The sequence below is a fragment of the Centrocercus urophasianus genome, unplaced genomic scaffold (genome assembly GCF_019232065.1).
Source record: "Centrocercus urophasianus isolate 14NV4802_14NV808 unplaced genomic scaffold, USGS_Curo_1.0 seq_17, whole genome shotgun sequence".
Taxonomy (NCBI): domain Eukaryota; kingdom Metazoa; phylum Chordata; class Aves; order Galliformes; family Phasianidae; genus Centrocercus; species Centrocercus urophasianus.
Genome location: NW_024884722.1, coordinates 9253831 through 9278837, shown reverse-complemented (window position 1 = coordinate 9278837; position 25007 = coordinate 9253831). Strand labels below are relative to the sequence as shown.

The 25007-nt window shown below is 43.6% G+C and overlaps 1 protein-coding gene across 2 annotated transcripts in view; it reads left to right on the top strand.

Annotated features, from left to right (window-relative positions):
• The window catches only part of RBM20 (RNA binding motif protein 20), a 73200-nt gene extending 57015 nt beyond the window's left edge, over positions 1–16185 (top strand). Inside the window, exons 9-14 of one of the 2 annotated variants that reach the window (XM_042818852.1) lie at positions 210–885; positions 2952–3050; positions 4434–5091; positions 7321–7440; positions 8420–8541; positions 12164–16185. In XM_042818852.1, the coding sequence (XP_042674786.1) occupies positions 210–885; positions 2952–3050; positions 4434–5091; positions 7321–7440; positions 8420–8541; positions 12164–12274 (1786 nt within the window). In that variant the 3' untranslated portion in view covers positions 12275–16185. Of the gene's footprint in view, positions 1–206; positions 886–2951; positions 3051–4433; positions 5092–7320; positions 7441–8419; positions 8542–12163 lie in introns of both variants that reach the window. The other variant, XM_042818851.1, reaches the window with a different exon arrangement.
• Positions 16186–25007: the final 8822 nt, after the last annotated feature.

The following is a 25007-nucleotide window of genomic DNA, read 5'->3' as shown; positions in this document are numbered from 1 at the left end:
TATTAACATATACACTTTTAATGTTAAACATCTAGGAGACGTTTTTAAGAACAAATGAATATATTCCAGACAGATCTGTGCAGTGCATGTCTGTGACAAACCCTCAGGGGTGCAGGCACCAGGGTAGTGCCAGAGTGTTTGCAGTGCACAGGACCTCTCAGCAGCCTGCTGTTACAGCCAGTTACAGCTGTCTTTTCCCTCTGCAGCAGGTATGGCACAGAGAGGCCCCGCTCTCGCAGCCCCATAAGCCGTTCCTTGTCTCCCCGATCCCACACTCCCAGCTTTACCTCCTGCAGTTCACCCCGCAGCCCGATGGGGACCGGCAGGACCGACTGGGGAAATGGAAGAGAGTCGTGGGATCAGTCCCCATATTCTCGACGGGAAGAAGAAAGAGAAAGCAGAGAATGGCGAGAGAATGGGGATGAGAAGAGAGACAGGACTGACGTATGGGTACACGAGAGGAAACATTATTCCCGACAGCTAGACAAATTTGACTTGGATGAACGGATTGAAGGAGGCAGAGGGCACAGAGAAAAATACGTAAGGAGTGGTTCTCCTGGCTCCCTCCACCCTTTGTCTGGCTACAAGAGCAGGGAAGATGACTATTACCGAAAAGCCTCTAAGTCAAAATCCGACAAATTTCAGAGGCAGGAGTTTTCTGGGAGATCCAAGAGAAAGGAAGAGGCAAAGTTCAGGGAACACAGGCATTCTTACAGTGAGGATGCTGTAAGGGAGGAGACGGCTGAACAGAAGCATAGCAAGGTCTCTGAGAGCTCCAGGCAGAAACAAAGCGATAAGAATAAAGTGAAGAAAGCTGAAAAAGACCAAAAAGATGCTGTTGCTGAAGGCAGTGATGTGAAGGAAACCAAGCCTCCTGAGAATAAGGTAAATAGAGATCCCAAACTGTACTAAGGAATAGGTAAATGCTGATGTAATATCTTTTCTGAAGTATTTTAGGTTAGTTGTTTTGGGGCGTGGTGCTGGTAATAAGCAATGTTTTGCCATGATGGGGTTGGGGGATATATTCCTAGAGTAGATCCTGGGAGGTCACCTCGTCCAGGTCTTTGCCCAGACCTATGCAAATCTGTTACTTCATTCTAGTGTTAAGTACCTGAATATCATCTTTCACTGCCATGCGTAGACCTTTTGGGTAAACAGTGAGGGGGAGGGAAGAGACAACTGAAACCAAAACCAAATGTACATCTACTGTTTGCATGTGGGTTGCCTATGCAGAGGCAGTTGATCTGCTGTTCTGTCTTCCAAATCTGTGCTAAACCCTCCATGGCTGCTCCCTTTTCATTGTTACCTTCTTCTGCTGATAAGAATCAAGTTATCTAGGAATTAAGTTGTCCAGGAATTTTAGAGGAATGCACAATATATATAATTATGCTGCTATTGCTATAGGTTGTTATATTGCTAAAATGGGGAATGAACTTTCAATAAGGAACATTTTCTTTTGGTCAGCTCCGTAGAGCAATTGGTGTCTATTAAACGTGAGGTCATCTCAGCAGGGATAATTCACATTGCTCACTTCAGATGTGCTGGAGGAGTGTCTTCCCATGGTAGAACCACTGAATCAGCTCATCTGTGAAGTTATGGGATCTCTGTAGAAATTCTCCCAGTCAGTGAAGTGATGGTGTTTGTGGGCTTAATTCTCCGCTAGGAAAGAGTGGACAGGAACAACAAATCAGGGTACGGCATTTGTCCCAGTACAGCCCATGATTATATTCCCTCCCTACAGGATTATGATCATTGGCTTGTGACCGCCTTGCCTTCCCCAGCCCCTGAGTGCTACATGGCCTCCAACCACCCACCGGGATGCAGTGCAGGAGGCTGCAGAGCTGCCTCACTGACCAGGGGTCCATCTCTAACGAATGGCCTTTGTGCTGCTTGAGCAGTCTTTGTCTGGTTTTAATTGACCTTTGCATTTGTTCTTCTTGTGTGGGGGCAAGGTTGGAGGAAATATGTGAGTTTGTAACTCAGCTAGCCTCTGTAATGGCCAGCAGCACTAGCTCATGCCATAGAAATGTGCTTCTGGAACCACCTTTTGTCATCTTTCTCCTGTTGCCGATATTTCACTGTGACAGATGGTTCCTTGGGAGATTTCTTTCACTTAAAGAAAGGTCGGGCAGCTTCCTGAATCATCAGTGTTGCACACCCCTCTGCATGTTTTCAAGGCATTTTAAGCTGGCTTGGTAAAAGGCACACCTCCCAAGGGGCTACTGCTAATAACATATTGTAAAGGGCAGAAATAGGTTTGTCTGCTCTTGAGCTCATCATACTCATGCTCCACTCCTCTTCTAATAAGTGCCGGGTAATACTGTGGCTTTGTTCTTCCAAGGTATCAGCAGTGTAAGTAGTTACATTCTCAGCTGATCCTGCATCAATAAACAAAACATTTAATGTCTTCTGTAGAGTTTCAACACTGCTGGTCTCTTTACCATATCTGAGCCAAGAATAACAGACGTGGGTAAAGAGCAGGGGAATCACAGAATCACAGAATGGCCAGGGTTGGAAGGGACCTCAAGGATCATGAATTTCCAACCCCCCTGCCACATGCAGGGCCGCCAACCTCCACGTTTAGTGCTAAACCAGGCTGCCCAGGGCCCCATCCAACAAGGGAATGGAGGCTGGAAATTTTAATGAATTCACATTCTTCCCCACCTGTCTTCTAGCCTCTCTTCTATCATCTCTGTGATATAAATTACAAGTCTTTAGTTTTGTTTCAATTTCTTTTTCATCATTATTATTTGTGCTGCTTTTCCAATGAAACCCAGTTTTCCAGTTGTTTTTTTTTTTGGGGTCTTTTCCCACAGTCCAGTTGACTTGCATAATCGTTAGAAATAAAGAATGTGACCTTGTGAGTGACTTTGCTTCTCTAAACCCAAAACAGAAACATAATAGAGCGACGCTGTGTATTGCTATATGTGTATATGTTGTATCTATTTTAGCTTGGTAAAGAGGAGCAAGGTCCAGAGAAGAGCTCACCTTCAGCTGATAAACAAGGAGGAGAATCTGGAGAGACTCTGGAAAACGCAAGAAAAGAGAAGGTTGGTGGCACACAGTTGGTACAGCTTCCATGATAAAATAAGTGAAAACCCAAGTTTGATCTCTGGAAGGGTGTGTAGAGGGGCAACTGAAGGGAGATGTCTAATTTAACTTGCCTTATCTTGACCTTTTCCCGAAGTCTCCAGAACTCTTTTTTTAGTTGCTCTTTGCCAATGTACATTGCTTTGCATGCATAGCCCTTGGCACTGACAACTGTAATGTATGCCTGAGTGAACCATGTAACTTTGTGAACCGTGCCCAAAAATAGGAGATGCAGTCAGTTAGTGGAGAAGAAGGGGGGGGGGGAAACTAATGATGAAAACTTTTCAGAACATTGGCTTCAGATGGTCTACAGATAGTAGCCTCCTCTGATTGCTTCTGGTTTTAATTAAATAGTGTTTTCACAACAGCCCTTCTACAGCATCACAGTTGGGAACAGCAATGTCCTTGGAATTCCTCCAGCTTCATATCTGTAGGGTCATGGGTTGATGATCAGATATGGAAGCTATTGATATCTCTTGCTGTAGAAAACTGATCTCCTGGCAAGAACAGTGTCAACTCCCAGAGTTTTCTTGCTGTTTTAGAATTCTAGGAAGGGAAGTGTGCAAATGGCTGAACAGGAGGAGAATACAGATTATTAACAGATTATGTGCTCACAATGATTCTGAGAGCTGAAATCTAAACTGCACCAATTATGTATGAAAAGGAAGCATGTACATTAACATTCTGATACTTCTCAAGTCCAGTACTAGAATCTGAGCATCCTACATGTCTCTAATTTCCTATGTGAAGTACATCAGATTATAAATCTTGGAGAATAACTGTAAAACTGGTTTTTCTTAAGGTCTAGGCCAGTCTCTACCAACACAGTCTCTGGCAGAGGGCTCTTGCAGGTGGAAAGAAATGGCTACAGATGGTAGCTGCATTTTCTCAGGTCAGCATAAGAATTTAAAGGATCCACTCCAGAAAAGTCAAAGCCAGGGGCTAGAGTGGTGTTCAGTGTATTCTCATTATGGTTCCCATTTCTCATCACTCTGGAACAGAAGTAGAGGAGAGGGAGAGGTTAGTTTCCTTGGGGATCACGGAGCAGAGTCAGTCGTGTAATAAGGTGTATGACAGGCTGTGCATTGTTATGCTTACAGAAAAGCAAGGAGTGGGAGGATGGAGAGACTGCAATTTCCAAGGCAGCTTTAGAAGCTCCCGAAAGTGAAGTTCATATTATTATTATAAAAATACTACTTGCATGTGTGCATAAGGTTTAAAATCATAGCATCGAGACATGTCATCCATTGAAACTGAAACACGAGAGGGGCCAGATCAAAATTTTTCCTGGTTGCTGATGTTCAAAGCCCACTGATCTCATTTTTTTAACATCTTTGTGACAGGACCAAGACTGGGAGAGTGGAAGTGAGATAGAAGGCGAGACCTGGTATCCTGCTAACATGGAGGAATTAGTGACAGTAGATGAAGTGGGAGAAGATGACCTAATTATGGAGCCTGATATAACTGAGCTTGAGGAAATTGTACCAGTTGATCAAAAAAGTAAAGCTGCTACAGATATGTGTTCCTGTATGACAGCCATATTAGAACTGGAAAATGATCATAGCCACCTAAACAGGAGTGAAGAGAAATTTACCCATAAACCTTTAGAAACAAGCTTCAGATCAGTAAAGGGAAGTGTAGCTTCTAGCATCTGTCAGGATGACGAGGAAGATGATAATGATGATGCTGTAACTGAAGCATCAAGCCTAAATCTGGACCGTGAGCAGAAGCCAGAGGAGTCGCAAGACCAGTCTGCTAAGGAGTCTGACCACCAGCAGAAGGAAGTAAAAAATGATAAAGGCTCTGACACTCATTTAGAACCTGAAGATCAGCATGCACCTTCTGTTCAGCTAAAAGAGGAGTCTCTCCAGCTCCCTGATGAATTTATAGATGATTACAAACAGATGGGATCACAAGGAGCTGAAAGCAGAGAAGTTATGGAAATGCTTGTTAAAAATGTTAGTGAAGAAACAAGACGTGAAAGCCAAGAGTGTCCAGAGGGTAACTACTGTTTTTTTTCTTCTCGGCCTGCAGGGAGCCTTGCATGTTTTCTCTGACAGTAGGCTGAAATTTATTGCTAACAAGAGTAAATGTTGCTAATAGTATCAAGACTTGTCCTTGGAGCAGCTCAGTAAAAGAACTCCGGTGCCTTTTGCCAAGCTAAACCATTAGAGGCTCTTAGCTGAATAGTGTAAATGAAATATGATAAGCAGCTTGCAAGCTTTCTGAAAGGCATAAGCTGCTATAATTGTCATGTCAAGGTTCACATGAGTTTAACTGAACGCTTTCAGTGCTCTGCTAAATTTATTTTGAATTGTCAATGAAATGAGTGACAGTCACTGAAGGTCAACAGAAAAGTATCTGTAATGTCTGGCTGGCTCCTGGACAAGGTGGGTATTCTTACACACTGTACTGTGGCATTAGTAACATGGAAATCATCTGCAGATTGTTGCTTCTTAGTCCCTGTTCATACAAATACATGCCTTTTGTCAGGACTTGCCTTATCATCTCCTCTTATCTACTGCGCGCTGCCTTTCATATATCTGATAAGACATGCTGTGAGATAGTGCCAATAAATGTAATCATAGCTGTCTATTAATATTTTATTGTCAGGGAAAAAAAAAAAGAGAGATCTTGAATGTCTGAAATTGAGGTTGGTTCCTTGTCAGGCTTTCAAATGAAATTTGAGCAAATGCGTAGTGCGTAAGAAGTGGAAGTGGAAAATGAAATAAACCATATAGGTCAGGAATGCTCTTCTTTGATTGCTACTGAAGCCCATGTATTGGAGAGGGGTTTGTGAGCAGAAGTTGCTGGAAGTTTTATGAATACCATTTTCTTGCAGAACATTTGGTGTGGATATGTGATCTTGAGCTAAGTTTTCCCTCCTGAATAGAATTGAAACTTGTTCACCTTTCAGTACTTGCCCTCTGGCCTGAAGACAGCTTTCCAGGCTTTGTGTGTTTGGAGATAATCTGCCATGCCATGCCCTGCAACTGGAGATGGCAAGCTTGGCTCCCCTGGCTGCCTGCTTCACAGGCATCGAGCTCCAGTAACAGAGGCTTTTGATGTTTCCAGCATCTCAACTTGCCAGTAGGGAGCCTGGAAACTCCAGGAGAGCATGTGTCCCATGCGTCTGCCATGGATGTGGCAGCTGATGTGCAAAGCTCTAGGCTCTCTGCAAATGCAGCTGCCAGCTCAAAAGCCCAGAAATCAACCCAAGTGAAACTTAAGTTGCCAGAAAGGCCCTGGGTGTTTTAAGAATAACCAACTGAGGCTCTTGAGTTTTTCAGGAGGTCTTCAGCACATTTGGAAACTTGGAATGGTCTTAAAAGTTAACTTGAAAGCCAATCAGTCAGGGTTTTTTTAATTATTTTCTTTTAAATCATGTGATACTCACATTTACAATTATGAGGGAGAATTCATTTTCATAGTCAGAAATTGCAGAACCTTGAACTGCAGACTTGAAAGGCAGGAAGGGTTTGGTTGGGGCAGAAATGTATTTGTTTTGTAAGAAAATGTAGCCCTTATCTAGGTGAAATTTGCAATGCAGTGGAAATTCCATTAGGTTAAGGGAACTGGTTCCTTGATGTAAGAATTGAAGAGTGGGAATTATACCAGTTTATCAGTAATTCTGTTGCTCTGTGGAATAAGAAAAAAAAAAGGTCTTGTCTGAGTCCACTTATGTTGATCAGTAGGAATCAAACCTCTCCTTGCTGGCCAGAAGGCAAAACCTTCCAATAGCCAAAAGCCATAAAGCAGAATCCATCCCTTGGGGAGCTGAGGATGGGAGAAGAGTGGCTCCAGGAAGGAGAGGGCAGCAGTGCCATGGGATCCTGCTGTGGGAGAGTTTGCAGCAGGGGAGCTGCTCGCAGCCAGTGCTGCTGCCCACGTGCAGCCCAGCTCCAGCCCTCGTCACGCAATGCCATAGGTGGCTACAGGGCTGAAATTCAACTGTGCTTGGGCTGGAGGCATGTGTAATATTATAGATCTGTTTAGAATTTAAAATATTAAATTTTAAAAAAACATAGCAAACATGATGTGAAAAATAGAAAAATAATCTGGAAGAAATAGGGTTAACTGTGTCAGCTGTTGAAGTAGCACTGAGTTGGATCTTGCTTGAATGGAAGAGCTTCACTCATAGCTCCACCCAGAAGGTGTTCTAAGAATTCTACAGATGTCTGTTTAAACTAATAAACTGTTTTCATTCAATACATTTATTCATTTGTTAAGCAAATTCTAGGTACCTGGAAATGAGATCTCTGGAATACCCAGAAGTAGAGTCTAGGAGGAGGCACTCTCCGGCAGGCTGGGAACAAGAAGATGTCTTCACCGAACTCAGCATTCCCCTGGGTACGTTGGGACATTCAGGCCACTGCAATTCCTAGAGCTTACAACAAGATGTCACTTTAAGGCTACTTGCTAGATTTATTTCTCAGAACAGACGTGAGGAGAGTGAGGGAGCAGCGCATAGACAGAAAGGGAGCTGTTGAAAGAAACAAGCTTTTCATTGTAGACCTTTGCCGATTTCTTTCCAGATGAATAGCAAAAGATGTTAATGTCACTGATGAAATCAGTTCCCTTGGGCTTCTTTGTCTCGAACCTGAGCCTGATGCAAGGACTCTCTGCAGTAATCAGAAAGAAGAGTAAACTAGAGTGGTTTAGCCTTGTGTACCCCCCATAGGCACATTGCATTCATAAAGGACCTGGTGAGGCTGTGATAGAAACTCTGATCAAAGTCAAGGGATCTTGAGGGCAGAAAGATCATCCAGGAAATTCTCTAGGAATTAGAGAGTTGTACTCTTAAGACGTATGGTATGAAAAATACGTAGTAATTTTAAAAAGTGCCTGTCATAAAAGTGTTGATTACACTCTCAGTATTACAAAAAGTATTGCTTTACTGTGTAAACAATGATCATAAGTAAAACGCTTGGGAGAGTGCATCTTCTAAGAGTAATTTGCATGATGTCAGTGTGAATTTGCTGCTAATAACTACAATAGCTGTTCTGGTCCTTGAGGTTACACAGTGAGATTTCTAGTCAATATTATGTGAGAGAAGGTCCATGTGTTTGATATCTGCTAGAGAAGTACAAGGTGTATTTGCAATGCACAGGATTTTATACTGCAGCTCAGGAGTTCAAAGCCAGGCAGGATGGGGCCATGGGCACCTGGCTGCCCTGCCCATGGCACAGCGTTGGAGTTTGGTGATATTTAAGATAGCTTTCAGCCTAAGCCATTCTATGAATCCAGGATCAGTCTTCATATCTATGCCATTTAACTACCTTGTTTTGGAGGGGAAGGTTTTTAACTGACATGTTGAATTTCTCAATAGGCGTGGAATTCGTGGTGCCTAGAACTGGGTTTTACTGCAAGCTCTGTGGGCTCTTCTACACGAATGAAGAGACAGCAAAGACAAATCACTGCAGAAGTACTGTCCACTACAAAAATCTTCAGGTAAAAGCACACGTGAAAATAGCCAATAACTAGATTTTGGGGTGGACTGGGTACAGGATAGAGAAGCTAGCAAAAATCAGTTTTTGTGCCATGGACAGAATTCAAAGTGAAATTTAAGTAAACGAAACTTTTCAGTAGTTCCAAATTTTAACACCCTAATTTTTGACTGCCAGGTCCCTGCTTATGGATCATCAGTAAAAGGGGGCCAGCTGGTAACTGTATCTTCTCATACAGGCTGGATCCTTGTCACCAGCTCAGCAAGCAACTCAGACCTTTAATTAGCCATTGTTAAGGGTCCCAGATGTTTGTGTTGTTGGGAGTGAGCCCAGCAGCAGCCTTTATTATTTCTGAGTTTCAGGAGAAGAACATGCCACTTGTTTAATAACTTTGCCATTCTTGCTTTGTATGAGCATAAACTCCTGCAGCGTGTTTCGGCACGCAGTACTCTGTGATGCACAGGCTCTCCTGCTGTGACCTGCTGGAATCACCTCCCTGTGCTGCAGAACAGCATGGCAGTTCAGCCACAGAGAACACCACCACTGAATAATTTCTGTAAGGATATGCAGAGGCACGTAATCACTTGTGTGGTTTCCATAGGTGTATGCCACCAGCCCTTGATAATAGCATGAAGAGACCATGGGCACTTGCCTTTAAATAAAATTTCCTGCCTTTATCGCTTTTCAGACGTACAGTTGATAGTATCAGCCATGACAGCACAAGCATCATGCCTAATGCTAAGGACTTGCTGGAGGAGCCAGCCTTGCATCACATCTCCTTGAGACCATGCCCATGTGTAGGGTGTGTGCCCTGCAGAAGACACTTTTATTTAGGATGCTTTGAGACAGCTCAGAGTTCTTATTAGACGCTTTTATTGGAATTCACATGCTCATAAAAAAAAGGCATGAAAGAATATGACTGTTCTTTCTTTCTCTGTTCCTTCCCTCTGCCCATAGCAAATGCTGGAGCCCTGCTTTTCTTCAGGTAATAGCCATTTTTCCCTAGCTGGCTAGTAGGCACTAGCCTTTCTGAAAATAGTTTTTTTAATGAGACACGTGGTTTCTCTGGAAGAATTTTCTTTTCAGGCCTCTGACTGAGACTCTGCCTGCAGAGCTGCTGTCCTTGCTAATGATGGTTCCTGTCAGTGTAATCTAAAGAGCAGGCACCCAGTCCACATATCTTTTTTTGCTTCTTTCACGAAAATCCAGAGAAATTGACCAGAGGTAGCACCACTCAGTACTCAGCAGGTGTGTCCCAAAGAAACTTTGCTTAAGCAAAGGTTGCAACTCCAGCCCCATGTAACCAGTCCTATGGGAGGAAGAGGCAATTCTCACTTTCTAAGTTATTTTGTTGAAGTCATAGAAAAAAAAAATTCCAAATAAAATTAGGAGAATGTGGAAAAAAATCTTTTTCTCCCATGATCCATTTCCCAGGAATACTGTAGTAGATATGTAACACTGATTTGAGATAAAAGCACAAAGACAGCAAAAGCTGTTAAAATTAAATCTGTCAAATATGGCAATGGAAACATAATGTTCTGTAGAGCCTTATCTTCCTAAATGGAGGAAGTATACACCTGATAAATAACCATCCAACTTTTGCCTACTCAAATGGAAGTTCAGCAAGTTTTTTCTTTGTATTTCTAGATCCATATTAATTATGTACTTTGCAAGAAACATCAATCTTTTAGGGTGGTGCAATGTAATGAGTGTATTCAGCAACATAAGAACTGTGGACTCTAGCTGTATGTGGAGCTATGGGTCTGCTCTACAGGCTGTCATTCTGTTGTCTTGCCCGTGTGACAAATGCCACTGTCTGATGCCAGCATCGCTGTCCCATGCTTTCATGAATATGAGTTTTTTCCAGTTGATTTGCCACATATCTTTTGCACAACCCTCTTGGAGCCACATCCAGAATATGCATTCAGTGTTTGGATTTTAGCACAAAACCGAACCGTCTTGTTTTTTTCTTCCAAAAACTTCACTTAGTTGTTGAGTAAATGAGTCACCTTTACCTCTTCTTCTCTCTGTCTTGCCCTTGAAGAACAGCAACCAGTGAACAAATTTCAGCTTTTTCTTGTTAGCCTTGCACGCTTTTTTTTCCATGTCCAAAAGATCTATTATTTGGCCTTACCTTCTTACCTATCACACTAAGCTGACAGATTCATCTGGTGTAAGCTACCTTTGGCAATTCAGTGCAGCATTTTATCCTGTTTACCCCTACCTTTATACAACATTCATCAAAACTTGTATTTAAAGGAAAAAAAATATTTTTTTCCTAGACTTTCATTTTCCTATAAATGAATGTGAATGTCTGATGTGTGAACTTCAAAACTGGTGACAGCTGACATTAACATCAGCTAAAGGTGATGGATAAACCTCAGTCTTATTTTGGTGGGTAATCATTAAAACCCAGACACGTGCGGGTTGTTTGATCCAGCAAGTGTTAGGGATTTGTTACATGATGTACAGACCACTTGTAATCTTCATGGATTCTGTATCTCTGTATTCCTGTAACGTTGGCCTTCTGCCACATGGCATTTTGTACCTGGGAGCCACAATCAAGAGTTGTGTAATTTCTACTCCCAAATCAGGTTAATGGGGGTGCAGTCATCATTTTCTCGCAGTTACACCTACTCTTACATTTACTGAGTCTGTTTCAGATGTACCTTTTACACCCACAACTTGTATTTCTGTGAGACAGCTGGGCAGTCAGAACATAGCCCCTCATTTCTTTATATTCATTTCCCATTCCTCCTGTTCCTCATGGAGGCCAAGGAGGTCGAACTCTGGAGGTCACAGAGGAGGTCAACCTCTAGCCTGTAGGAATCCTGCAACTAGATAATGTTAGTATGTTAGACCACCTCTACGTTACTGTGTGGGTATCTGTGTAGACTAGCTGCTGATGAAGAAGCTTCTTTCCATCTATTTCTAAATGTGTTGACCATGAATAAATACTTTGAGCACCATTTTCCAACCTACATTCAATTGTTTACCCTCCATTCCTACTAACAGTGTTTTCAGAAGATTGGAAGCCTCACTGGCCACGTCTGTATTTTCAAATCACGCTGAAATGCTTTTTCTTAGAGTAAAATACACACAAATACTCTATCCAGAGTGCTAGTGTTACTTATTATTGAGTTTGTTTTGTCTCTTAATATGAATATTCTTGTGCACAAGATACATGTCTGAACTGGAAGTGCTGAAAATGAAATACATATGCTTTAAATTATGACTCAGAATCTGTATCTACTTTCTGACACAGCAGTCTTACCCTGGTATAATTTAGTTGACTGAGTGGGGTTAGTTCCTATGCTGTATCTTACAGGAGCTGTGAGTTTTCTTGCAAAGAGAAGTGAGGTCTTGTTACACAGACTGATGGGGAGTTGTGATCTTTCTGATTCTGACAGCAATTCCCCTTGTGGCACAAGAGTAAACAACAGAACGTTCAACTCCATGGATTAAGCATTCTACCTGGCTTGAATTTTGACCAGGAGGAGGTTCTATGCATATTCTTCCATTCTGAGGTGCTGGGATGGTGTAAGAGCCTCTGAAAAGGAGCAGAGCATTCTGCGTTGAGTATTTTCAGTTTTAATAGAGATGGTTTGTTTTTGTTGTGATTGCAGAAATATCTGTCCCAGCTTGCAGAAGAGAGCCTGAAAATGAAGGAAGAAGACAGCCACCTGCTTCAGGATGATGCTGGAATTGTTCCTCACTTTACAAAGAAAAAAATATGATGTGTATGAGTTGGAAGAGCCATAATGAGTGAATGCTGATATATTTTTTAATTTTATTTTCTCTGACATAACTGTCAATTTGCACTGTACAGAGGAGGGGAAATAAAGAGCATCTTCCATGCACCTATGCCCAGAGTGCCATTAAAAACCAAAATGCCTGAAACTGTTTCCCACGGTGAAGCAAAGCTGGCATATCTGTACCAAGTGGAGCAATTCTTTCTCACACTCTGCACGTTGGGAGTGGTTTCCTAGATTAAATCAGAATTCTCAGGGATTCTTCAGGTTTTAATTCTGATGTGACACATCAGGTCAGGCAGAGTATTTAGAAGCACTCAGCATCCTCCAGTGGACGCTGGAAGGAAAGGAGATGTGACTATAAATAGGCTTTAATGTTGCTTAAAGTGTCTGCAGTCATTTTGCTCATTACCCCCAGTGAGTAGGATTAGTGAGTAGGATTTGCATAGGACATCTAAAGCCATTGTGCTAAAACTAATCTGTAGATGGCATCGTGTAAACCCCACCAGCATCCATCTCCATGCGTCTTGGAGCTGGGTGAAATGATAGATATTTGTGTTGTTAAGCACTGACAGTGTTGTACGAATGCAGAGGGAGCCACAGTCTCTGCCCAGGGACCTTATAGCCTGAGCCCAGCACAGAGAGAGCAATTCAAACACACGTGCTGGCAGCTCTGGATTTCAGCATTTTCTATGGCGTGATCAGGGTGTTCTCCAGCTACTGTTCTGTTTAAAACTCTTCTCTTTGACGAATCTAAAGAGTGCCAACTTTGAGTCTTACAGACTTGAAACTTTCATGGGAAGCTTTTTAAAGTGCCATGTGTTTGGACCATGTTGCTTTTAGACATTTTACTTGAGACTCTTGCTTTTGGAGTCTTTCTGTTTTCTTCTCAGAGCTGCTTTTCCTTGGCTTGGCAATGTTGAATTTTCCTGGTTTTCATGGAAGGATGCCAGACTTTTAATATTGTTTTCATATTTTATTTCCCTGATGTTTTTTAAGGTGAATGTCACAACTCATGGCTCACAGGATGAACACAGGATGCACCAGCAGCTCTGGCATTATTACGAGCTATTGTTTCTGTGCAGTTGTTACTTAGTATTTTGCTCAGTCCCTTTGAAATGCACTGTACGAGTTTCTGGTTCATTTCAATGGGGCTTTGTGTTGTATAGTGAATGCGTATGCAAACCATTGCCAGAATTGATCCCAGAGTTATGCTTTTATAAAGTGCACCACGTAATCTAGGCAGATGCGGAATTGCAGACGTGTTTCTGTTCTTTGCCTGACTCTCATACTCATCAGAGTATGTTCTGTAAAAACTGCTGGTGCAAGATGTCCTGTTTAGATGTTGTAAGTGGAAATAGTTTCCCAGAAGGTTCCCGTCATCGCTAAGCATGACATGGACATTGCAAACTATTACAGAGTGACTGAAATGCCAAAACCGCTTCCACCAAAGTATTCGTTCCATTATTTCTTGTGCCAGCAGTCATGCTTGTTCTCTGCAGGATCCTGTGGCCAGGCAGCGTGTCTTAGAGGTGTCTGGCGTTGTTGCCTGAAGCCCTCTTCCATTTCATGGCCTGTGCTTTCCACTCGTTTTACCAGAGGTGGGTTCAGATTTCATATTTGGAATTCCTGTTACAAGTTGAGGGATTCTTTGCATCCCAGATTCAGATGTGGCCTATCCAAAAGACAAGGGGAAATGAAAAACATTGCAGCATAAATCCTTCTTTATCCACACTTGAAGTATTTTTAAGATTTGGGTCCATCTGTCATTTAAAACAGCCTTTGTTTTCCCCTAAGTAAAATAAATAAATAAATAAAAGGGAAAAAAATGCAAACAAAGAATTTTTCCTTCAAAGGTTGGGCTTTCCTTTGGCTGTTTGTTTTTCACATAGCAGTGAAATTTGAGCACAGAGCTGTTAGGGCAAGAGCTTATATTGCAAGCTATAAGATTACAAAAATGGCAGCAGAGATTGTGCAACCATCTTCTAAAGCACAGCTCTCAGGCTGGTCGTGTATCATCTGAATGTGAAGCTCCCCTTATGCCCTTCAGCACAATCTGGGTACGAGGGAAGGAAGTCACTCCAGTGCAAGCATTAGATTTTTGAAGCTAACCCTGCTCTCAAACTGGGGCTCTCACTGCCCTAATGGCAGCTTGTTAGACCATGTGGTTAAGTTTAATTGGATGTGAGACACAGCTGACTGTATATCAAAGTCATATGCCTCCAGCAACTTTATCCCCAGGTAACCTCGAATGAGAAAAGTATCACTGTTATTATTCTTTATTTGTATTGCAGCAGAAGCTACAGGTCCACTGCCTTTATTATAGGCATGACACGAATCCACAACAAAGACTTTCCCAGGCCAAGGAGCTTTAAACTTTCAGAAAACAGACAACAGGTGGATACAGGCAGGCAGGGAAAGCAATAGGCAAGCAATGAGATTTTGACTGGCAGCAGCAGAATTACTAAAGGGAGGGCTTGCCCATGAGGTTATTTTTCACCCCTCCTCAAATTCTTAATCAGGATCACTCTCATTATTCATAGCTTGCATATTTAACCTTCTTTTTCCTATCTGGTTGCATTAGATATGCAGAATTCCTTCTTGATACTGAAGCAGACTGAAGATGTCCTCATTTAAATTTTGGTCTCCATCTAGAGCTCTAGGAGCAGGAGGATCACCAAGGATCACCAAGGGCCTGTCATGGCTCCAGGTCCTTTGTTTGGGTCAGGGCCCAGGCCACTGTTTCGCAGCTGAAGGAAGTAGAAGGAGGACACTCTGTGTGGCATCTCTACCCTACTTAGTTTCCTCTCCTGGAAATGTCTCAAGTGAGAGATGCAGGAGCCATGCCCAGCCCCACAGATGTGACCTAACCAGACATTTATAGAGATGGTTTGGTGGCCCCATTCCTCTGAACATCGTCCCACACAACAGCAATCTGTAACATCTTAGGTACAGCCATAGGGACAGTTTTCTTTCTGAGGAGCTGCTTTCTCACCCTAGAACTCAACACTTTAAAGCAATCTCTAGTCTCAATTAACTCCTACTGATCCCTACGATCACTTTTCAGCCCGATTCACTTTGAGATCTCAGAGACAATCTCCTTCCCTCCCCAACAGGCCATCATGCAATGCTGACAGGCACTCAGCTCCTCAATTTCTACTACCTATTCTGCTGAGGAAGAAAGCCACTGTAGGCAGTTGCTTGCCTTTCTCAGCTTATGTAAAAGTGTGTTTTTTTGTTTGTTTGTTTGTTATATTTTAAATTTTTACTTTTTTGTTGGCAGAATTCATCATCACTATAATCCACGCTGTTAATACATACATACATACATATATATATATATATATACACATTTTATATATATAGCACAAAGCAGGCTCAGGTCTAGCCAAAAATATATTGATATTTAAAAAAACAAAAAAGAGCTTCCTTAATATGTACAAACCATTTCAACACATCTTAACCAAAGATTGCACTTTTTGAATAGGGACTGTGCTTTTCATCTCTGTGAAATCTGTATTGATCTCAAGTAGTCTTTAATGTCAATCTGCAACTTACTTTCCTAAAAGTAGTATTTCCATAAAATAAAACAATTAAACATTTGCCCCATAAGATTAGACAAAGTTTCACATTGGCTTTAACACTAAATTAGTGTTAGGCTGGTTATATTCAGGGTTTTTCTATTCTCTAAGGATTAAGGCTGTGATTTGTTGAATTATACTTGAACTGGACCAGATGTATTATTTATTGAGCTTATATAATCTTGTTAATTTAAGTTTTGGCTTGTAAACAGTTGGAATTTGTTAGTACTTGTTTAATTATGTAGGAACTGTCATCAATATTAACTGATCTGTGTAACTGATTGCAATTTGTGTTTCCTAAAAAGAAAGATTTTAATAAAGAGAATTAAAAAGCGTAAGTAGTGGTGGGCAATTGTCCCAGCAACAATGTGCTTCTGCCTTTCCAGGAAATCTGTTGCAAATCAAAATGAATAAAAGCTAATTTGGGGAGTAAGGTGAAAATAGGAGGCCAAAGTGTTCAATATAATTTCTAGAAGTTGTGTTTCTTACCACGTGGCTCCTGCCACACACCACGAGTGACTGCAGTCATCGGGTGCTGAAGTTGAAGTGAACACATCTTGGCGTTGCACTCCATAATTATTTTTAATTGTTACTACCTGCTCTAATACCTCCTACCTGTTACTACCTGCTGTCCCTCCAGATATGCACTCACTTCCCTTTTCTCTTTATTTTCTCAAAATAAATTTGCCAGGCTGGCTGTCCCCACTGGCTTTTCCCTGTTTCCATCCAGACTGTCTTTTCATACTTCTGAAAGTACTGTAGAAAATAATTGTCCCTAACAAAGCTAAGCATGCCTTAAGCATTCCCTACCCGATCTCAGCCTAAGTTCCTCCGTTTGCCTGTTTCCCTCTCTCCTGTGCTCTCCTTTTGCTGAAACTCCCTCTTTCGGCACACTGCCATTGAACAGCTGGGGAAATGGGTCATTAGCAGAAAGGCTGGCACTCTGGTTTTCTGACTCTCCAGTTCATTAAATCAGAACTTTTATGTTTTCTAAGTAAGTGTTTTGCAGCGAAAGCACACGTGTAATGTATTTTAAGCACAAATGGTTTCAGTTCTTCTGGTGTGGATGTACTGAAACCTTCGTACATGTGATTGTGGTATCATCTCTTCACAACTATGAATCTCTCTCTAAAAATCAGGAAAGTCAATTTTATAAGTGTTTATTTGGCATCACATGTCCTTAGCTAACAGAAATCCAAACTGCAGGGTGCAGGCCGCCGAGGACATCAGCATTAGTGTGGCAGGAACCCTGCCGCGTTTGTGCGGGTGGCAGTGGGACAGCCCCAAAGAACAGGTTTGCCTCTGCTTGCTTTTCTGCCTCTCCCTCCACCAACCTCTGCTTATCTGTGTCAATACGCTGAGCGCTCCCCATGTGTTTGGCTCGTCTGATGCAATGCTGTGCTGTGGAAGTGTGCACCTGGAGGTAAGGTGCCTGTGTTGTGGAAAAGATGGGGACTGTGCAAACCCAGGGATCTTACCTGCCCTCTCTGGACCATCCTCAGTGGGATTGGGTAATGCAGTGGTGGAACAAAAAGAATCCTTTTCCCTTGCACTAAAGAAACATCCACAGGCATTGATCAATCTCGAGCTTGGCAGCAGGCGTCAGAGCTGCAGGCCCAGCAGAACCCATTTTCCATGCACGAAGGTTTCTTGTTGGAGCTTATCTGCACACAATTGCATCAGCCTACTGCAGGGTGAGATTTCTGATCAGATACCCATGATTAAAAAGCTGGGGAGCTCTCATTTTAGTTTGTATCAGGCTGACTCTGCTTAAGCAGCACTCCGTCAGGAGCAGTGTTTAGCTACCAGAAGTAAGCTTCATTTAAGCTGAAATAGCAGCATACGTCAATTTTTAATTAAATGGGTCAGATCTAAACGAGCGGGCACGTTCAAAAGCTTTTTGCGCACTAGAAAACCCCATAGGGCAGGCTGTATCCAGCCTTTTAGATCAGTGCTGGGCAGAGCACTGGCCAATATCCCTCCAGGTAAGACAGCACTGGCACTGCAGCCCTGGTTGGAGGCAGCTTTTCCAGCCTGGTTTCTTACCAGTGCCTTAGAAGTGAGGGATCCTGTTTGTAAGCTGCAATAATGTTGTTTGAGGACATGTATATGAGTTCCACCTTCCTCAAACAAAGCCTTTGTGTCTTTAAGAGGGCACAGGAAGCCTGTTTTGTTTGTGGGTTTCTGCTTCGGCTTGGTTGTGTTTGCATTGCAGTTGGGTTATCTTCAGCACAGAGCAGCGTGTTCTTGGCAGCAAACTTTCACCTTGTGCTCAGGGGGTGTAGCCAGGCAATGCTGTGCACACCTGTGCTGGGAAATGAGGAGAATTTGCCTGCTTGTACCACTGCTGTGATGCTAAAACCAGTTTCACAGCAGTGCTATTAGTGAGTGCTTAGCAGCACCCAGCTCCCAAGGCATGGGTACACTGCAGGGCATGGGGGTGCACCTATGTGCATGTGCATGTGTGTGCAAGAGCAAGGCTTGCACTGCCTCGCCTGGATTTTAGCATTAAGCACTTGGCGCACACTTTGCCAGTATTGCAGTAACAAGTCATGTTCTGGTGCATGCCCAAATTGTGTTTCTAACATCCCTATCTTGGGATGCTGTTGGCTTCTACTTCCCTGACACAGAGATCCACTGCAGTGGAGAGCAGCGTGTGCACGAGGGGAGCAGTGCCTGTGTTCCCCAAGGTGCCCCCACCAAAGTGGGATCTTCAGAAACAGATCAGATCTTCAGATCTTAACCTGGCGTGCCCACAGAAGGAGAATGCACTGAGACAAACAGCAGGGTCAGCCCAGGTCTGTCCTGACAATAAAGGGCAATCAGTGCTGCTCTGCCTGGGCTGTTCCAAGGCCTGCTTCCAGCTGACTGAAACGGGGACAACTCAAGCACAATATGCTGGATATTAGCCTGCTAACTGAACAACAAGAGGCTATAAATAATCTCTTTCCTTGTGTGACTGTTGCTGAGCTGTGTGTGGACCCAAGAGCTCTGGACGAGGCCAGTAGGACCCATGCTCATAGGCATTTTCCAGGAGCGGGCTGGTGGCTGTGGCTGTGTGTTCACAGGCTGTGTATCACCTGCTCTTCTGCTTTCATCTTTCTGCAGAGGCATATACTGTTGCCTCTTCCCAAACCTCCTACACGGGCTCTGAGCCCCAAAGTAGAGCAAGTCTGGATGAAGTGAGAGCCACTGAAGGCTTGAAGTTAAGTAAGTACCTATTTAATGCAGCATCCAATGCAAGCAGTGACTCGCAGCATGAGAAAGTGCAGAGCCCAGTGAGATGAGAATAAAAAACATGAAGTGAAAGAAACGTGTCAGAAATGCCATTTGGGTATGTTTCCTCCTGAGAGTTGCTCTGTCTCTTGGCACTCTGAGCAGGCTCACAAACTCACAAACTCACTTTCATGAATTCTCAGCCAAGCAAAGTGAGAAGCAAAATGTGTTCACTTAAACCAGCATGCAGGTGGTCTGAACAAGTGAGTGTGACCCCTGAAGGAGCATGTGAGAGGTGTATACCATGGGCTGACATGGGGCAGCTAATACACGAGCACTTGCTGTGCTGTTGTATCTTGGTTGCTTGTGACTGTGTGAAAACACCTGGAGATGCAGCTGGGACAAAGCACAGCAGTGGTCATGAGGTGCTTGAAGCTCACATCTGCTCCTGTTGGGTCCTGGCAGCTTTCAGCCATGGCCACCCACTGTAATGAGAAGAATTGCTTTCCTAAAATACAAAGGACCAAGATATATCTAGTCACATTAAATGTCCTTCTGTGATCTTGTGGAGCCTCCCAGTTCCGCTCTGCTTACAAGAGGTGTACCAAGGCGCAAATTGAGTACATAAAGCAAAAAGGCACTCCTTTCTAAGAGGATCTGGGGTGCTAATGCTCCAGGTCTTTTGTCTTTAAATATTAATGCCACAGTGTGCGTTGTCACAGGTTGCTAAAATAATCTTTTTCCCACCACTTTCCTCTTGTCAGCATTTCTGGAGCTCCACTGCATTGTGGCTGCTGCTGTTATGTAAGGATTTATGAATGGCTGCAGACTTCAAAGGCAGATTGGCAACCTCCAAATCCTGAGAAGCCAGCAGTCAGCCCAAGCCCTGCCCCATTTCCCAAGAAGTTATTTGCCAGCTACTTCTTTTCCCAACTTTAAAAAAAATAATAATAAATCTTATTAGCCAATGTAATGCAGGATCTCTTTATTCAGTTCCCAATTTTTTTTAAGTTACTCTAGTTTCATATTTTCAAATCTTTCATCCTTGAGGGCTAGGAACATAACTCATTTATAAATGAAAGTTACAGTTCCCTTGCTTCAAGAAGCTGGGATTTTATGATACAATCCCCAAAGCTCAAAAACTGCGATAAAATCACAGGAGCTGCCAGCAGTGCACAGAGTCTCCTCTGTTTGGGAAAGGTGTTGGGCTGCAGTGAGCTGCAGGCATCGGCTCCAGCTACTGCTGTGTTAGTGAGTCAAAGAAAAGAAATAGAAAGAACCCCTTGGCTAAGTGCAAGCTCTGCAGGCCCGGCTACAAAGACAACCTCATCTCTTTTTATCTGCAGTGCTGCACAAAACAGCTCCCTTTGTAAAACTCCAGATTAATTTTCATACTGAACGGCCTCACAAGGCCCCTGCCACCCTGGCAGACTGCACTGGGAAGCACACTGGACATGCAGAGCACAGGAGGATGCAGGCGGGTGCCAGCTGGACGTGTGGCTGTGGCTGCTTGCAGTCTGGGAGCATTTCAGCCCAAGTAATCTTCCCTTCTCCCCTCTCCTTCCTCCTCATCACTGCTTTAATTGTGGCTCCCTGCTGCCTTTCAAGTAGTCCCCCTCAGCTTGAATCAGATCCCTATTGTCTGTGTTGTCAACACAGCTGTTTAAATCCCTTCCCCCAAATCCCCAAGCTTTCCAGAAAGCTTCTGTCTGCAAGGAGCTCTGAGCTTCTGGCTTTTTGTTGGGCCCAGGCTCAGGTCAGATTCCCAGGTGGAGCTGGATGCGGGAGAATCCTGCACTCCCCCAAAGCCTGCTGCTGGGAGCTGGATGCTCGTGGCTTCTGCAGTGCTCCAGCCTGAGACCGACAGGCAGCTCAGAGGGAAGCGAATGATGAGCATTATTAAAAACGCTTTGCAATTAAACAGCGCCTTTTCATCTGAAGATTTCAAAGCTTCACAGCGCTCATGCAAAGTTACTTATTATCCCTAGCGTTTAGCAGAGTCAGGAAATGAAGGGGAGCAGCTAAGTGACTTGCCCTAGGTCATGCAGTAAGTCAGCGTCAGAGATGGGAACCTGGCCCTGCGGTGCTGACTGTGCTGTGCCAGGCCTTGTCATGAGGGCACCGGCCTGGGGGGTTCAGGAGGCTGGGGCAGCACTGTGTGGAGCATGGTGTGGAGCAGCCGTGCCAAAATCTGCTCCACACCATGGGGCCTGTTGTGATTGAGCCTGTTGCCCAGATCACTGTTACATTGGCAGCAGCCACAGCTTGAAGCACATACTGTGAAGGGCAAGATGTGGTGTGGGCCCTGTCTCCAACACACTTCCTTCAGCCCGCTGGACCTTCCTTCATGGATGTCTTCTCCAGAGCCCCCTGGAGCTGGATGGCCCAGAACAAGTCGTGCAGGAACAGGAGGGGAGCAGGAGTGGTTGTGCTTACATCAGCACTGCACTGACTGCAGCTGTGACGAGAGGGAGCATCAGATGCCAAACTTGTGTGCCTTGCAGCAAATGAGTTGAGAAAGCCAAGCCTTTGTGCATGGTCCCTTCTCTATCTTCCCATTCCATGCTGGGACTCTGGGGCAGCATGGTGGGACCAAGAAGGAAAGGCTGATGGGGAAAGGAAGAGTGATGAGACAGGCGAGCTTCAGCTGAGGCTCCAGGCCTTGCAGAAGTAAAACACCAAAAAGAACTTTGTGAACTACCACAAAGGGCCACCTACACAGCTATATTTTAAGGTTAAAATGGATTTCCAAAAGGAGCAGCAAATCTACATCTGCTCTTCCATTCTGTCTCGCTGATATTTACCCTAGAAACATCAGAAATATCTACTTCTGTCATGTTGTGTTTTTGTTTTGTTTTGTTCTGCTTTTTTTAAATGGAAGACTCAGGATGCTTCAGGTTTTTTAATAATAAACAAAGCTCTGCTTAAAATACTATATCTCTGTGATGAAGACAGGCATTGCTGGTACAGCTTCAGTTTTCCAAGGGACATATTTAAATAAATAGCAAGAACTAATCCATTTTATCAGCTGTTCTAGGAGCCTGGGGATTTTTGTGTCTCAGCGCTGCTGGGATGAAGCTCCAGGACCAGTGTTCATTATGCATTACCTCACTGGAGATAAAACCCAGCAAGGGGAAAAACTGGAAAGCACAGGCTGCAGTTAAATCAATTTCAAATGTAGAAATGCTATTGAGAATAAGCAGTCATTGCAAGGAGTTATTTTATAAAAGCAAAATAACTGATCGGTCATAAAACCTATGTTTCACAAGTTAGGCAGTTTGCTCTTCTAAATGGCATTAATAAAAAGGGGAAAACATTTTTCCCAGTTGCATATGGCTGAGGAAAACGGGGAAAGAGGAAAAAGAGTGAGATTGCTCTCCAGTAAGAATGATATAGAGGTGAATGTACATAAGGTATGTGCAAAACCCAAATTCTTTTAGCTTTCACTGAGGGTGAGGATGTTAATCATGTGGCTACAGATGAGCATGCTGGTGGGACGGGCAAGGGAAATGTTCACAGGCAGGATAGAAGCAAATCCCAGGGATCCCTCATGCACTGCAGGCAGAGGAACGGGCTCACCCACATGCCAGAGCTCCTGCAGAACTGGCCCCAGTATCTCCAGCACATCCCTGCAGCCAGGGACCGGAGCAGAGCACACGACCTGTGCGCACCGAGAGAACCGATGTGGGCAAGAGCGGGCATGAACACTGCAGCTTAATGGTGTGTGGAAAGCTCCAGCACAAACTGCGAAGGAAAGGACGGCTAAAGAAACGGGGGTAAACAGCATGAGATTAAATGCGTTTGCCAAACCTGTTTATCTTTCTTGGGTGAGGAAAAGCATTTACTTAGTGAGAGAATTGGGGTGGATCTCAGCCCTCTGGATTTAGATTCCAGATGATGCAACATGGAAAGTTCTTAGGAACAGGGAGAAGAGATTTAGGACAAGGTATAAATGAGTGAAACTTGCTGTGAGAGGGGTGGGAGGCTGCCAACCTAGTAGGAGGCTACTGGGGGCTGTTAAGCACTACTCCTGGGAAAGTGCTTTCGGGAATGAGCCTGGTACAAACATTGGTGGAGAACTGGTGAAAATTGCTGATGACAGAAAATATGAAGTGACCTCAGGTCAAAGGAAGCTTGAAATGTTATACATAGGAAAAAAAAAAAAAAAAGCCAGCTGCAAGGAGAACAATCAACAGAAAGAGAAGGTCATAGGTCTGAACCTTCTCCTACATGCAAACTGGCAGCTCATACTTCGATCACAGAATAACTAGGCTGCCAACATCATGGAAGCATGAGAAAAGCAATGAAATCATAGAACACAATGGGAAAAGTGCAGCCCAGGCTGCAGTGAAAGCTGGGTGTACCCAAGGAGAGGCTGTCCCGCTTGATTTTGCAACCAGGTGAATTTCTCTCTGTAAAAGCATCGTGGAAGTGTCTCCCAGGGAGAGAGAGGAAAGACTTAGTGGTGCTAAAGGCCAGTGCTGGTAAAGAGTAAATGAGCAAAAAGATGCATTAGAGATTTTGATTGCTGCTAACCATCTGGTTATCTGGGAGGAACAGCCTCCCAGTTGCAGTCATGCATGCAAAGTATTGAATGGCTTTGAGGACAGAACTTGTTAGGTTTATTAAAGGAATTATATCACATGTTGCCATGATAGGAGACCTGGTGGCCCAGAAGTTCCTGCCAGTCCTATGCACATAGGTAAATATTTTGTAAGCTTCTGTCAATATGTGTGGAGCATGTGATTATACACACACAAAAAGCAGGCACGTGATTTATTAATCACAGTACCTCAGTTTGTCAAATAATAACTACAAGACAATAACACAGCTTGTTTGGTACAAATGGCTCCTGAAGATTTTCTCCCACAGTAAACCAGTAAGAAAAAGACAATTATTCTGAAGTATTTCACTGCTACATGTTTCTGGTTGTTAGACTGTAAATGCTCACTATCTGGAACACTTAACGGCCTTGCACATTTCACAACTTCAGCCCTTCCAGTAAAATGTCTTTTCAGAGGCACGATTGTCTTTGTTAAGGCAAGAATAAACAGATGACAAATGTAACACAGAGGAGACATGCCTGAAACGGTTTTAAAGAGCAAACCCAATTCCAAATTGCCTGACAGGAAGGTGCACAAAGAAACGCAAAGGGGAAAAGGTTTTTGCACACTACCAGGGGCAAGTCCTGGAAAGCCACGGCAGAGATAGTCTGTGTTTCATGAAAACGTTTGTCCAAAACCATCTCAGCAAGTGACACTTGAGCTTCCACACCCAGACAGATATGACCTGCATTCCCCCTGTTGGCCCTTCCTGGGCAGGGGCTGCAGATGCAGCATGGAGCTGCAGCACTGTTGCCAGCTCTTGTATAGAGCTGTAGGAGGATGTTCAGAAGCAACTCTAATTAATGAGCATTAAAAAAGCGAAGGCGTGTTTCAGTATCCTTTCAACCTGGAGCTGATGCTGACTGGTGAGAATGAGATTGCTGTGCTTGCAGTTCATTTGAAGAAGGCACCTTGAAGCCAGTGCAGAAGATGCAAATGAAAGTGCAAGGAGGGAAAAGAAATCAGAAAGCCAAGAGACAGGCAGGCGAACAGAGCAGACGGATTTAGCAGACTCGATATGCTATTGCTGTCTGCATTATGTGTGGAAAGCTGTATTCTAACTGTCACTGCAGCAGAGTAGATTGTGATGAAACAGAACTGCTGAGGTGCCAACATCACAGGTGCTGGCTTTTGAAAACAACCAAAACAGAAAGCAAAACTCTGAAGAAACCCACATTGAGGAGTACAAAGAAAATGCTGGGTGATGTTTTTAAGTAAACACAGCCTCTCTGCTTTTCACTGCTCTCTGGGTGCTGGAGGGCAGATAAACAGTGTGAATCTTGCTGAAGTGTGCTGAAAAGCAAAGGCTGGCAGCAG